Source organism: Marmota marmota, unplaced genomic scaffold (genome assembly GCF_001458135.2).
Source record: "Marmota marmota marmota unplaced genomic scaffold, marMar, whole genome shotgun sequence".
In the NCBI taxonomy this organism is placed as follows: Eukaryota; Metazoa; Chordata; class Mammalia; order Rodentia; family Sciuridae; genus Marmota; species Marmota marmota.
Window position 1 is genome coordinate 12,361,226 of NW_026000206.1, and position 14,162 is coordinate 12,375,387.

The 14,162-nt window shown below is 59.5% G+C and overlaps 1 protein-coding gene across 6 annotated transcripts in view; it reads right to left on the reverse strand.

Moving 5' to 3' along the window:
• Stk32c (serine/threonine kinase 32C) overlaps window positions 1-14,162 on the reverse strand; it is a 62,200-nt gene that overhangs the window by 974 nt on the left and 47,064 nt on the right. For 3 of the 6 annotated variants that reach the window (XM_048791406.1, XM_048791408.1, XM_048791409.1), the window contains exons 4-12: window positions 11,564-11,737; window positions 10,628-10,665; window positions 10,438-10,527; window positions 9,891-9,994; window positions 9,078-9,194; window positions 7,836-7,961; window positions 7,631-7,762; window positions 6,564-6,656; window positions 3,969-6,207 (exon numbers count right to left, since the gene is read on the reverse strand). In XM_048791406.1, coding sequence (XP_048647363.1) covers window positions 5,851-6,207; window positions 6,564-6,656; window positions 7,631-7,762; window positions 7,836-7,961; window positions 9,078-9,194; window positions 9,891-9,994; window positions 10,438-10,527; window positions 10,628-10,665; window positions 11,564-11,737 — 1,231 coding nt within the window. In that variant the 3' untranslated portion in view covers window positions 3,969-5,850. Of the gene's footprint in view, window positions 1-363; window positions 432-3,968; window positions 6,208-6,563; window positions 6,657-7,630; window positions 7,763-7,835; window positions 7,962-9,077; window positions 9,195-9,890; window positions 9,995-10,022; window positions 10,361-10,437; window positions 10,528-10,627; window positions 10,666-11,563; window positions 11,738-14,162 lie in introns of those variants that run through there. The other 3 variants (XM_048791407.1, XM_015498401.2, XM_048791410.1) reach the window with 3 other exon arrangements.

The following is a 14,162-nucleotide window of genomic DNA, read 5'->3' on the forward strand; positions in this document are numbered from 1 at the left end:
CTCTACTCCCCCTGCGTCTCCCTGCACCAGCCTTCCTTCCTCCACCGAGGCAGGTTGTCAGCTGTGTGGCCTGTCTTGCCCCATCAGCCACCTGGGCCCTTTCTGCCCCCTTCCTACCTGACAAGGCAGGTTTGCTGAGTGAAGGAGAGACTGAGTAGCAGGGCCTGGCGGCCAGCAGGAGGCCATCAGCCTGATCTGAGCAGTGGCTGAGTGTCTCCCCAACAGACCCTGGCTGCCGACCCCAAGGTGCCCAGGAACTCCGTCCCCACCAAGGAACCTGAACAGGGGCCTCCCACCTCTCCCGCCATGGGCACTGCCCAGCCTCCTCAATGGCGCGGGGCTGCTGGTCTCGGCCCCACTCACTTCTCTCTGTTGAAAATCACGAAGTCCTGCTGGATGGCATCGAGGCAGTCCTGCAGGAAGTCGTTCTCCTGTGGACGGAAGCCGCAGGGAGGGCGGTGGGTGCGGCACCCCCAGCACTCCCCGGCAGCTCTGGTGCCCGTGGCCCGGGCCCCTGGGGGACGCTTCATACTGCAGGGGGCGCTCACACTCCGCAGCAGCCTCACGCAGCCTGAGCCCAGACCGCGCCAGAGACTGCTGAGTCCTGAGAGTACCAGGGCCTCAGCAAAGGACGTCTTGCAGAGTCCAGCCAAGGCCCTGCAGGGAAGTTGTCCCTGAGCTTGGGAGAGATCACTGACCCTGACTCCCCTGTGAAGCCGAGCCTGCAGGCGGCCCCTCACCCTGGGGGAAGAGCAGACCCCTCCCTGCGGAGCAGAGAGGTCATGCCACCCAGCCTTGCTCAGGGTCTGCGGCTGGCCCCTCCAGCAGCATGGCCAGCGGGGCAGTGCTGGGCCTGCTCAGGTCAGAGAGGTACTTGCTGAAGAGGCCTTGATAACATGTACCAGGAGGCCAGGAGAACAGGCCTGGGAGCCGGCCGGGGGGCTGCGGGGGGCTGCAGGTGGGCAACAGCCAGCCTAGGGGCAGCTACTGATGAGGACTTTCTCCCACGGCTGGCAATCCATTTCCTGGCAAAAGCGCGGGGATCAGGTTTCCACCTGTGTGGGACAGCTCCTGGAAACCTGGCAGGAATCATGGCCTGCTCTGCCTGGTCCCTCCTGGTGGTTCCAGGTCACCCTTGAGAGAATGCTGAAGAGAAGGGTCAGGAGGCTCAAGAGCAAAGATCCAGAAGACCACGACTCCACGTAGGGACCCAGGATGCGCCCTTCGGGGGGTGGTCAGGAATGAGCTGGGGAGGGGCACGGGACAGGAGATGCGGTCACACCTGTGGGGGAGGCCACGTGCCCCAGGAGCAGAAGGCAGGCAGCTGCCCTCAACCTGCAGAGCGAGGTGGGCAACTGCACCAACAGGCCACGGGTCGGAGTGGCGCCAGGATGGGCCACCTGGGCGAGGCCAGTCATCTGCCACCTTTCCAGATCCTACCCCACCTCTGACCTGAGCCATGACGGGGAGTGGCGGCCCTCGAGGAAGGCCCCCCCTGTCACAGCGACGGCATGCCTTGGGCACCCCGCGCTTGCCCAGGAGCCATGTCTGCACCCAGGAGGCTGCGAGCTCGCAGGCCTGGTGGAAGAGGGTCCCAGCACATGCTCAGCTAGAGCCCCTGGCACGGGCCCAGCAGCCCAGAGACCCACCCGCGCTGTCTCCCAGGGGCTGAAGGCAGCCAAGGCGACCCCGCTGCAGGCAGCCCTGTCTCCCATCAGCCCCCTGCCGGTGACATAGCTGCCTTCACAGGAGGAAAGTGGGACCATGATGGCGAAGGGTGACGTCTCGGGTACTGAGGTCGTTCTGGAGACCCAGGGTACAGCGCGGTGACAAGTTAGCTGCACTGTGTGCTGAAGCCTGCTGACGGGGGCCTGGGATCACACCCCAGCACGCACACATGCCAGGGGACTGACGCAGAGCTGACGGACAGTGAACTTGGGGTGCAGATTACTTCACTGGGAGACCTGGGCCACAAGGTCAACGACACCCAGCTGTGCCCAGTTCCACGTCAGCGATCCCTCCACAGAGCTTAGACAGCCATCCCCGAAACTGCTCCCCCACCTCCCGACCCCACCTTTCCAGATCCCACCTCTGACCTGGATGGGGAGCAAAGTGGGTGTCAGCAGGGGCAGTGACAGATAAGACTTCTGGTCTTGGTTCTGTCTTTCCACCTTAGGGCAAGAGGGTGGTGGTCCCATCATGGCCCTGCATGAACCAGATGGCTGAGGGCCATGAGGGTGGGCCTTGTGTAGCTGCACCTGCAGTGGCTGACCCAGGGCAGATCCACCAGCAGAGACGGGCAGGGACTGCACCCGTGGCCACCGTGAGGGGGACACTGTTTCCTGCTCAGCCAGCCAAGGGGCAGGGATACGGGCATTCACCCAAGGACAACAGTGTGCTTCTGGATTCTTGCCCCTGTTCTGTCACAAAGTAGCCAGAACCTCAGTCACCAGATGGTGCTCCACCTTCATACCCCTGGTGGCACCGCGTTCATTCTGCCGGGTAGGAGGAAGTGGCAGGTCCCAGTGCGCTTGTCAGTCAGTGCCCCAGAGCGTGGGAGACAAGTTCTCTGACATGTAGGAGCATGTCCCATTACCACTACTCTTAGGGACCCAGTGATGAGGTCCTTAGGGTGTCACTGCTAGTCCTCCTTCCAGCAGGAGAGAAGCAGGCACTGTGGCAGGTGTCTCGGAGTCTGGGAAGCAGCTCATCTTCCCCAGTCCTGAGCAACGTCTTCTGAGCGCGTGGCTGGACACCTGGGTGGTATGCGTGAGCCCTGCAGTTGCTCAGCCCAGTCCCCCCGGGGTCTCTGCCAGTCTCAGGGGGTTCCTCAGCCAGTATGTGCAGCAGGTGCAGACTGCTGGGCTGAAGGCCGGGGTTGCTCTGCAGATCTCTAGAGCCCTCTCCTCTCTGTGAAGTGCTGCCTCAGAGCACCGGGCGGGCAACTGGGGTGGCTCCCAGAGGAGGCACCATCCTGACAGGGGACTTACCTTCATCATCAAGAAGGGGTGGGCTTCTGCCCCGGGAAGTCCAGGCACCTTGCTGTGTTGCACCCCCAGCCTCATTTTGATGACAAGTGCCCAGGTGCACCAAGTCTGCTCTGAGAAAGTCACGCACACAGAGGTCAGGCCCCTCTGGGCGAGGTCTAAGGTGTGGTGCGGGGCAGGAAGGCACCAGCAAGATGCTGACACTGAGGGAGGCATGACCAGGGGGAAGAACCAGGGCGCGGGAACAGGGCCAGCCGCTCTGCCCTGAGTGCAGACCCTGTGGGGGCAGGGGTGGGGGCGGGGACCACAGGCGAGGTGGGGTCCACCCACTGGACCTGCACACCCAAGCTCTCCGGGGGAGAGAGGGCCCCAGGAACCCAAGGAGATGCTCCCCAAAGGCTCCTAGAACCGGTGGCTCCGAGTGGTGACGGTGGGCTGTTGCAAACACTCAGCCACCAGGAGCCCTGTCTACACAGCACTCCTCTCAGGAGGCTCCAGGCACACTTGACAGCAGCCTGTGCAGCGTCTTCCTGGCAGGTTCTGCAGGGCCTCTCCTGAGTGCCCACACCTGTGCCTTCTTCACTGACCAGCTGGAGAGTCCTTTGCCAACACACACAGGGCTGGAGGGCCCCTAACAAGTGGCTGGTCAGCGTAGGGCTGAGGACAACCAGGTCCCCAGAGCAGGCCACCTCTGCATCACATCCACACCCAGAGGCCGCAGCAGGCTAGGCTGAGGCCACTCTCTACAGGACTCCGCCTGGCGTCCACCCCTCGCCAGTTTCTCCTATTCCTTGAGCGACAGCTGCTGGAGCCCCCTCCCGAGTGATACACATGCACACAAATCCTCATGGCTGTGCACATCTGTGGAGCCCCTGTCCATGCCGAGACTCAGTAGAGACCCCAGACGTTACCTGTGGTACTAGACAGGCTGTGGCCCCTAATTCTGTAACAGACTTGCTAAGAAGCTCAGAGGAAGCTTCCATACCTCTCAGCACTGAGTCCACAGGCGCCGTGATCAAGACGGGTGTGCAGGCACGAGGGGACATGCAGACCAACAGGGCAGAGCTGTGTGTCCACAGGCAAACCTGCTCTTACAGTCAGCTGGCCTCTGAACACACTGCCAAGCAGCGCAGTGGGGAGAACCGCCTGTCAGCAAGTGGGCCTGGGTGGCTGCAAGTCCTCGGGCAGAGGGACACCGCAGGACCTCATGGGGCACCACACATGACAACCAGCTCAAAATGGGCTTGGGAGGAGACAGGGAAGGAAATCGTCGTGACTTTAGGTGATGCTTCCTCGATGTGGCAAAGCACAGGGAAAAAAAAGAAAGACACGGGACAACAGACAGCAGCAGAATGGAAAAGAGTGCTGCCCAGTGACGCCGTCAGAAGAGGGCCGCAGAACCGAGCACCAGACTGCAGACCCCCGACAAGGCACTGGCATCAAGAATGCGTAAGTGAACGACCCTGCAAAGAAACAGGGGTCAACAGAACTGTGGCTCTGCCTCTCCCACACTCACAGCTAGAAAAGGATGAGCAGATGCAAGAGCCACGACTCTTCTTGGGCCCACCAGAGAGGGGATGAAGGGCTGTCACTACCCCAAATCCAGAGGTGAACCAAGCCCCAACAATGGCTCACAATTTTCTAAAATTCGTGAGACACCAAACCAGGGATCCAAGAAGCTCAGAGAGCACCGTGCGGGATGAACCTGAGCCTGCCCACGCCTGGCCCAGCACATCCACCTGCAGAGGGCCACTGAGAACAGTCCTGAGAGAAGCCGGGGGAGATCCTGCTTAATGCAAAGCAAAGAGCTGCATCAGACTTCTTGTCGTGGATTATGCAAGAAAGAAGAGCGTGGAGAGGCTCCAAGCATCCAAAGAAAACGCACTGACCTGGAATCCTGAATCCAGGGACATCACCCTTCAAATGCAAAGGAAAGTGAGACTTTCTCAGAGCACCAACGGAGAGCATCTATCCTTAGGAACATGGGGAGTTCCCCAGGGGGCACGTAGGCAGGCCAGAGGTGGGTCCACACCAGAAAGGCAGCCTCAGGGAGGCACAGAGGGAAGGCAAGGCCTTCTGTTTCCCTTCCTAAGCCATCTGAAAGATCATTATTAAGACAACAATGTGACAGTACATGGCAGCAATGTCACCAGGACGGAGAAGCAGACCGGAGGCACCTCCACGGGTGGGAGCAGTGCTTCTTGGAGGCTGAAGGGAGATAACGGTGCTTTGCAAATTCTGCAACCACCACCACATTTGTAAAAGAAGTAAACCGACGCACTAAGGGAGAAGGTGAAGCAGAGTCGTGTAAAGTGCCTCATGAAAACCAGAGAGGGCAGACCGAGAGGGACAAGGAGGGACAAACACAAGAAAGCCGCATACACAGAAAGAAACACGGCAGGCAGGAGTTCAGTGCTCCGCACGTCCCGCTGTGAGTGGTCGGAAATACACCAGGTAAGAGAAGCCGTCGGGTGGCCTCCAGGAGAAAACCCCCTTTAAAGGAACCCGGAGACGCCTCCTGGAGGAAATGTCCAAGGAACACCAGAGAAGACGCTGCTCACTGCTGGTCAGGGACCGCAGATCTAACGAGCCGCCACCCACTGCCAGCGCCACGGCACCATGCATAAAGCGACGACCCAGAGCAGGGTGAGGAGTGGAGCCCTCACACTGCCACCAGGAATCAGAACGGTGCAGCCGTGGGGCAGCGTGGTGGTTCCTGAGACCTGAGGCACGGCAGCGTCGGGTGGCCCGACAGCATCACTCCTGGGCACAACCCGGGAAGGCGAGCGCTCGAGCCCACGCGAGGACTTGCACACGTGTGTTCAGAGCAGCACGGTTCACAGGGGCCCAGCCACGGGAACCCCTAGACACCCACCAGTGGCCGAACGGGCATGTGAACTGCGATCCACCCACAGATAAGATGTGACTTCCAGCAACAGAGAGATGCAGACTGATGTGTGGAAAAGCATGGCTGAACTGAGGTCACCGTGCCACGTGAAAGACGCTGACCTCGAAAGACCACGGGCTGCCCAGCTCCACGAGAGCAGCTCACCAGAGGCAGAAAGCAGCCTGGGGACACCAGGCCCTGCAGGGGGAGGCACTGGGAGCCACTCTGTCTTGTGGAGAAGTTCTGACACCTGCTGTGGTGGTGGGCAGACCCCAAGAAACGCAGCAACCACGGAACTGGACACGCCAGCGGGTGGACTGTGCGGTGTGTGAGCTGCATCAAAGGAAAACTGCCAAGTAAAACCGCCCAGGCTCGAGGTTCTTAATCCTCCCAAACAGCACTGGGTCCCCTTAGTGGCACCTCTCAGCACCGTCCACCCTCCAGCCACACTCCCACAACAGACCCCGCACAAGGCCCAGGCCCCCACCACCTGTTCCCTTCCACAGCATCTGCCCAAGGTTGGTGTGGCCCTCTGAACTCTGCACACTGCCCTCCCTGGGCTCCTCATGAAGACCCGTCCACCTGGGGCAGCTCCCGCACCCCAAGGCCTTGACCTGGAGGTGCCCTCCTAAGTGCAGCCTGATCATTCCAAGGGAGAACCTCCTACCACCTGGTGACTAGCACCTCACCTGCAATTCCAGGGCGCCATCAGCAGGACAGGGGGACGGAGGATGGGCCGGTGTTCCGTGAAAAACTTCAGCACCCCAGAGATGACGCCAGCCCTGCACCCCACATCAGTCATGCCCATCTTCTACCCAGGACAAGGGGCTCGCCAGGCCTGGGGAAGTTTCCCAGGGGTGGGGGCCTGGGCCACCCCTGAGTGTCCCCCACAGGCTCACACAGACTCAGGGGCAGGAGGACAGTGACCGCCTCCACTGTCACCTGACTCCAACTCACAGCCACAGTTGCTCTTCTGTGCACACAAGCTCTACCCCGGATTATGGGCTGAACTGCCCCCCCCCCCCGCAACAAGAAACCTGTTCCTGACCTAACCCTGCCACCTATGAAGGTGACTTAACTCAGATACAGGTATCCACAGGTGTCCACCTAGGATGAGGGCATGGCAGGGTACAGTGGGCCCTAAATACAACTGGGTCCTTGTAGGGACGGAGGCCATGTGGCAATGGGGGCAGACTGCGGTGGTTCATGCCCCAGCCCAGGAAAGCTCAGGATTGACAACCACCCCGGGAGCCGCGAGGGCAGGAAAGGGTTTCCTCCCCCGCACAGCTTTGCCCACACCCTGATTTTGGACTTGGGTCTCCAGAACCATGAAACAAAATGCTGTTGTTGTCTCAGCCACTGGGGTGTGGTCATTTGGCATGGCATGGCAGCCCCAGACACTAACGCACCGGGCACGGACGCGCCTGGACACCACTGCGCCTGGTCAGCAATGCGCCTGGGCGTGGTGTGGAGGACTTCCCGCGCATGTCCCACAATGCTTACAGCCAGCACTGACAGTGGTCACTGCATGGCCCATTTCAGAAGGAGCAAGGGGCTCAGGAAAGCTGTGTGAATGGGGGGACAGGGTGCTGGGAGGCTGGAAGGAGGGCCTCAGGCCTTCTCAGGTCTGCAGAAAGACCACCCCTTGGACCTGCCAATGCGTGTCCCATCCTGATGCCTGCAGAACACGGTGCAGGGAGCTCTGCGTGCCGTGCACGGGCAGTGGAGGGGACCCCAAGGCAAGCCCGCCACTCACTGACTGGGAGCTGTCCCTGCTGCCATCTCGAGATCTGTTCTTGGCCAGCCGCTTCTTCTTCTTGTGCAGGGGCCGCGACTCCAGGATCATCTCCTCTAGCTCAAAGGTGGGGTCGCAGTGCAGGCGGCCCTTCTGTGGAGGGACAGGGCACTGAGCCTGGCCCTCCGCCTGGCCCTGGAGCCCCTCTGAGCGCAGGCTTGCTTACGTTGGGCACGAATCCCGGCTCCACCTTCTTCTCACTCAGGTCATCCCACAGCACGTTGGCCAGCGACGGGGCTGCCTGCATGTCCTGGAGGCTGGAGAACCGGTGCTCGGGGTTGACCGTGAGAAGCTGCAATGAGGCTCCCGTCAGACGGGCAGCCCGCCAGCCAGGACCCAGAGCCAACCCCACTGAGGAGGGGCCACCTGTCCCAAGCCAGGGTCCTGGGAGGGGTGGGGGGTGCCTGCCAGGTCTGAGTTCAGAAATCCAAAGTGCACACAGGAAAGGTGGCACTGATTTCAGGAAAAGAATCGTGGTCAGGAAAGCAATGTGGTCCAAGGCACAATTTGACCTGGGTGCCCTGGCACCCCAGGACAGGATCTTCAGGGGCATGCTGACAGGATACCAGCAGGTGGCAGCAGAGGCCCAGCTAACGCTCTCCCTTCAACTGCAGGTACCAGGTGGACAGTCACTAATGCAAGCCACTCCCACCTGTGCACACTCTCCAAGCCCCAAGGGGCCAGGGCAGCAGGGTTCTGACAGCTAGGCACCTCCAGCCCAGCCAGGAGCCAGACGGGTCTTGTGAGAAGGCCTCTTTCCACACCCTGTCCTGACCCTGGGTTAGGCTCTGACTCTGCTCTTTTTGGAAGCACCAGCCACTTAAAGAATGGTTCTCTGAGCGAGGAACAGCTCCTAGTCCAGCCTGGTCCATGGGGGTAGGTACTACTGAGGCCACAGCATGGCCCTGTGTCCCTGCAGGCTGACATCCCCTCTGCTGCTGTAGACAGAGCTCAGCCCTGAGAGGTGCACAGGTGACCTGGAGTCTTCTTGGTTTGCTCCTTGGGAGGGGCGGTCCAGGCCATGTGCACTGCCAAGGGGACAGGCAGGGGCACAGGAGGCCAGAGTGCAGTGTGGATGGCCCGACACCCGAGTTCTCAGCATGTGAAGTGGGTGTGGTGACCAGTGGCCCCGGTGCCCAGGCTCCCCGCGAGGATCTGACAGGCAAGGTGCCCAGTGCCTTGGCCCAGGGCCAGTGCCCCTGAGCTGCTGTGAAGACACAGCTGCTACCAGATCTCAAAACACACAACCAGGAACCAGCCTGGCTTTCCTGAGCTGGGACCTAAGAGCCACCACGGGGGCCAGGGCACAGTGCTGGTGATGGGGTCTGTGCCCTGGGGAGGAGTGCTGCCCGAGCTCAGAGGGCGTGGAGGGGCGCATCCTTGTGGGTGCAGAGGAGGTGGGGCTCACCTTCCGAAGCAGGGCCACCATCTCCTTGGACCAGGTGGGTGCGTACTGGACACTCACGGTGCTGAACAGCTGCACCAGCGACTCCACGGCGTTGCTCGAGTGGATGTCATAGGGTCGCTGTGGGCAGGAGGCACTGCGCCAGGTGTGCTCACCCCAGGACACCCAGAACAGTGCCAGGCACCAGTGCCAGCACCCCAGAGCCCCACCCCCAGCATCCCAGAGCCCCACCCCCAGCCCAGGTGCTTGCAAAGCCTGGGCACGGCTTCCACTGTCAGAGCCGGGACAGGAGCCTACGTCTGGGTGAACCCTGCATCTCAGCCCCAAAGCCCATCTGGACAGGAAGCACCTCCCCTCAGAGGACCTAAAGGACCAGGAGGAGCTGCTTCCTCAAGGTGGGTCCCATGGGGTGGCTGAGCGGGTATGGTGCCCCCGAAAGGGGCTGGAGAGGGCAGTACAAGACCCAGGGCAGCAGCAGCCTCCAGGCCCCAGGCTGGCCGTGGTCCCTGGGGGAGGAGCACAGGGCCCAACAGGAGCCTTGCTTGCAGTGAGTTCCGAGGAGGCAGCCCCTGCTGGACACTCTGTCCTGTCCCCTGGCAGGGGCCGAATGCAGGCCCACTCACCATCCCTGGGAAACCCTGAGATTGGCTCCCTCCTTCTCTGGCTCAGGCATAGATCATCAACCCAGGCCCTTCTCCACATGTGAATTCTCGCCAGGGACTGGGGCAGCCTCGTCCCTCCCTGACTCTTGGGGCACCCCATGCAGGGAGCGGCCAGCTGGGGGCAGGGGCCAGGCAGTGACACAGGGCTCCGTACCCATCCTCGCAGCAGCTCGTAGGCCATCACCCCCACTGACCACCAGTCCACCTCGAAGGAATAGCCAGTCCCACCGTTGACGAAGGAGTGGAAGATCTCCGGAGCTTCCCGACAGAGAGGGAGAGAATAGCTGAGCTGTTGAGGGGTTGGCCACCCTGACACTTGGGCACCTCACAGGTCTCAAGAACAGGCTGTGTCCAGGGGTGAACAGGAAGGCCCGCCCCAGTGGTCCCTGCCCCTTCCCCTTCCCACCAGGGACAGCCAGCTCCCTTCTGCCTCGGCCCAGCGAGGCTGAGTCAGCCCACCCAGCTCCCTCCAGGGCCCACCCCGGGTGTGACAGGGGCCATCTGGTCCTCATGTTCCACTGCTGTCCTGCACCCCTCAAACCCCTCTGCACCCGCCACTGGGACATCTGTCAGGTCTGCTCCATCATCATGCTGGGACTTTAGGGCCAGGGCACAAGCCCAGTCCTGCAGGCCAACAGGGTGGGAGTGAGGACTGGGGCCAGGGGCAGGGCTATACTTGGGGCTGAGCTGCCTGGGCTTACCCATGTAGGGCTTGGTGCCAGCTAAGGCTGTCGCCCTCTCGCCATCCTTTATGATGGTGGCGATGTTGAAGTCGGTCAGGTGTGCGTGCCCTGCAAGAAGTGCCCCCGTGTGACTGCCCAGGACTGGGGGCCTGTCCTTATGGGCGGGACACCCACCACCTCCCTCCGCCATCCCAGGCTCCCAGCTCACCTTGCTCATCCAGTAGGATGTTGTCAGGCTTGACGTCCCTGGAAGGACAGAGATGGGGGAAGTCCTGAGCCCAGACCACTTCTGCCCCTGGCAGAGCCCAGGGCACCAGATTGGCTTGGTCCTTGGGGAAACACTAGGGCCTAAGGGCTCTGGTGAGGGGAGCAGAGCGGCCCCCTTCTGGCAAGGAAGCTGCTGTAGGGGAGCCACCAGCACCTGGCATCTAGTCTAGACAGGACAAGCCCTGCAGCCTGAAGCCCATGATCCCAGGCTGGCCCCCTGGAGCCCCAGGGCTACACAGAAGTGCTGAATCAGGTCTGTCTCTCCCACATTTGGCCTCGGGCCTCACCCCACCCTGATTTCCAGGCACACAGTGATTATGGGGTACCTGGTGATTGTGGGGTACCTGAATCATGACACACAGTGGCATTGCCGAGGGCAGAGAGGCAGAGATCAGGGCTGCATTTATACTCCACCAAAGATCTTTTCATTCTGCTCTGTGGCTGCCTTTATTTCACCTGTGTTAAGTCAATGTCAGAATGGACTTGGATTCCCTCAGGACATGGTAGAGGGGCCAGTGGGCATCTGCTAGGCCATGGCAGGATGCCTGTAGTTAAACAGGCCAGTGATGGCCACCACAATGTGGCAGGTCCTATGGCCCATCTGTGAGGACTAATGGCCTTCTGTGTCCAGCCTCAAGTGGACCTGCTTGGACAGGGTCCACCCCCAGGTGCTCAGCAGCAGCAGCACAACGAGGAGATGAGCTTGGAGGTGGCACTGATGGGCTCAGACACAATCTCTGGGGACAGGTCCTCAGACAAGGGTAGGCAGAGGAGCTAGACCAGTCCTGCTGGAGTCCAGATGTCCCGGGTGGCCTGACCCAAGGCTGCTGGCAGCCCCACCTAACTGAGGAGGGCCCACCCCATCAGGCACATGCACCTGTGGATGATGTGCTGACTGCGCAGGTAATCAAGGGCCAGCGCCATCTCACAGACATACAGCTTCACCGTGTCCTCAGAGAACTGGACATTCTGCTGCAGGTGGTAGCGCAGGTCCCCACCTAGAAGCAGGTCCACCACCATGAACATGTCCTCCTCATCCTGGAAGGAGTACCTGTGGCAGGAGGGAGGACTTGGCATGTGCATGGCTGGGGAGCAGAGTCGCGCCTACTGCCACACGCGACATGCACACCCTGAGGACCACAGCCCTACACCACTGCCACCGTCCCAGTCCTGCCAAGGGCAATGAATCTGCCCCTGCTCAGAGCTGCTCTGAGCTGAGATCCTGGGGAAAGGCAGAACAGCCTGTCCTGGAGGTGGCCCAGCAAGGGCCCAGAAATGTCTCTAAGTGACAAAGGGGGAGCAGAAACACAGGGTCTGTCCCTGGGTTATTTCAGGCTGCCCTGGTTTATTTTGTAAAATCGAGATAGAAATATCTGCCTTGGAGGGCTGTTAAAGAAGAAATGAGAGAGTGCAGGTGAATGCTTGGTGTGGTGCTGAGGGAAGGACTGTATTTAATCACCAGCTGCCATGGTGGTGATGATGAGGGTGGTGATGTGATGTGATGGTGGTGATGATGAGGGTGGTGATGAGATGTGATGGTGGTGATGATGAGGGTGGTGATGTGATGTGATGGTGGTGATGATGAGGGTGGTGATGTGATGTGATGGTGGTGATGATGACAGTGGTGATGTGATGTGATGGTGGTGATGATGAGGGTGGTGATGTGATATGATGGTGATGATGATGACAGTGGTGATGAGATGTGATGGTGATGACGGTGGTAATAATGGGATGGTGGTGATGGTGATGGTGATGATAATGGTGATGGTGGTGATGGTGATGGTGATGGTGATGATGATGGTGGTGATTTGATGTGATGGTGGTGATGGTGGTGATGATGGTAATGATAATAGTGATGGTGGTGATGGCAATGGCAATGGTGGTGATAGTGGTGATGGCAATGGTGATGGTGATGGTAATGATGATGGTGATGATAGTGATAGTGGTGGTGATGATGGTGGTGATTGTGGTGATGGTAATGATAATGGGGATGGTGATGATAATGGCGATGTTGGTGATAATGGTGATGGTGATGGTGTAATGGTGATGGTGATGATGTGATGGTGATGATGGTGATGTTAATAGTGATGGTGATGATGGCAATGATGATGGTGGTGATGGCGATGGTGGCGATGGCAATGGTGGTGATGGTGGCGATAATGGTGGTGGTGATGATGGTGGTGATTGTGGCGATAGTATGATGGTGATGGTATGGTGGTGATGGTGGCGATGGCAATGGCAATGGTGTTGATGGTGATGGTATGATAGTGATGGTGGTGATGGTGATGATGGTGGTGATGGTGTTGATGGTATGATGGTGATGGTGGTGATGGTGATGGTATGATAGTGATGGTGGTGATGGTGATGATAATGTGATGGTGATGATGGTGGTGGTGATAATAGTGATGTGGTGATGGCAATAGCGATGGCAATGGTGATTATGGTGGTAATGGTGATGGTGGTGATGGTGATAGTGGTTATGGTGGTGATAGTGGTGATGGTGGTGATAGTGATGATGTTGGTGATGGTATGATGGTGATGGTATGATGGCGATGATGGTATGATGGTATGATGGCGATGGTGGTAATGGTAATGATGGTGATGGTGAGGCTGGTGATGGTGATGGTGGTGATGGTGATGGTGGTGATGATGATGGTGGTAGCTAAGCAACACTTTACAGTCCTCCTTCTGCTTTGTAATCTCTTTTGAGAGTTCTCAGATGTAACATTTAAAGAACTGGATTTTTCAAGAAGAAAGTCACAAGGAACTCATTTTTTATGCTTTGTCCCTCTACTGCCCTCCATAAGCCATCCTGTCTTCATCCTCAGTGGAGGGTGACCTCAAGGAGGCGGTACAGATTGGGGCTTAGGGAAGAGAGCCCAGGTAGAGAGCCACAGACCAATGGGATCAGGACATCAGGCTACAGAAAGGGCCCAGGGTCCCAGAAAGCCGTGAATAAGAGCCTGTAGCCCCAACTGGAGGCTAGGCCATGATGCTCTTTCCCGTGTGGCCCTATGATAGTGGGCCACCCCAGCAGCTGGCAGTGGGCTGGGAGTTCTGCAGCCGGAGTGAAGACATGTGAAAGTCTAGGGTGACTGGAGGCCTCCAGCTGGAGCTCCGCCCACAGACGACTGGAGCTCTGCCCACAGACTGGAGCTCCGCCCACACAGACTGGAGCTCCGCCCACACAGATGCTCCAGAAGGCAGCACAGCACCACTCCTCCCCCTTTGCACAGGTAAACAGAACAGGGAGGTTAAGTGTGTTGTCCTTGGCAGGGGGAGGAGGATCCAACCCAGCAGCCTGTGCTCCTGACCACTAGGCAACACTGCTCTCAGAGATGGAAGGCCCCAAGGCCACAGAGGAGGGAGATCTGAGGTCCTACCCTTCACAAGAAGTCCTCCGTGGCCACAGGTGAAGGGCAGGCTTAACGGCACTTGGTGCTTGTGTCCCCTACCTTTAGGCCTGAGGCCCTGGG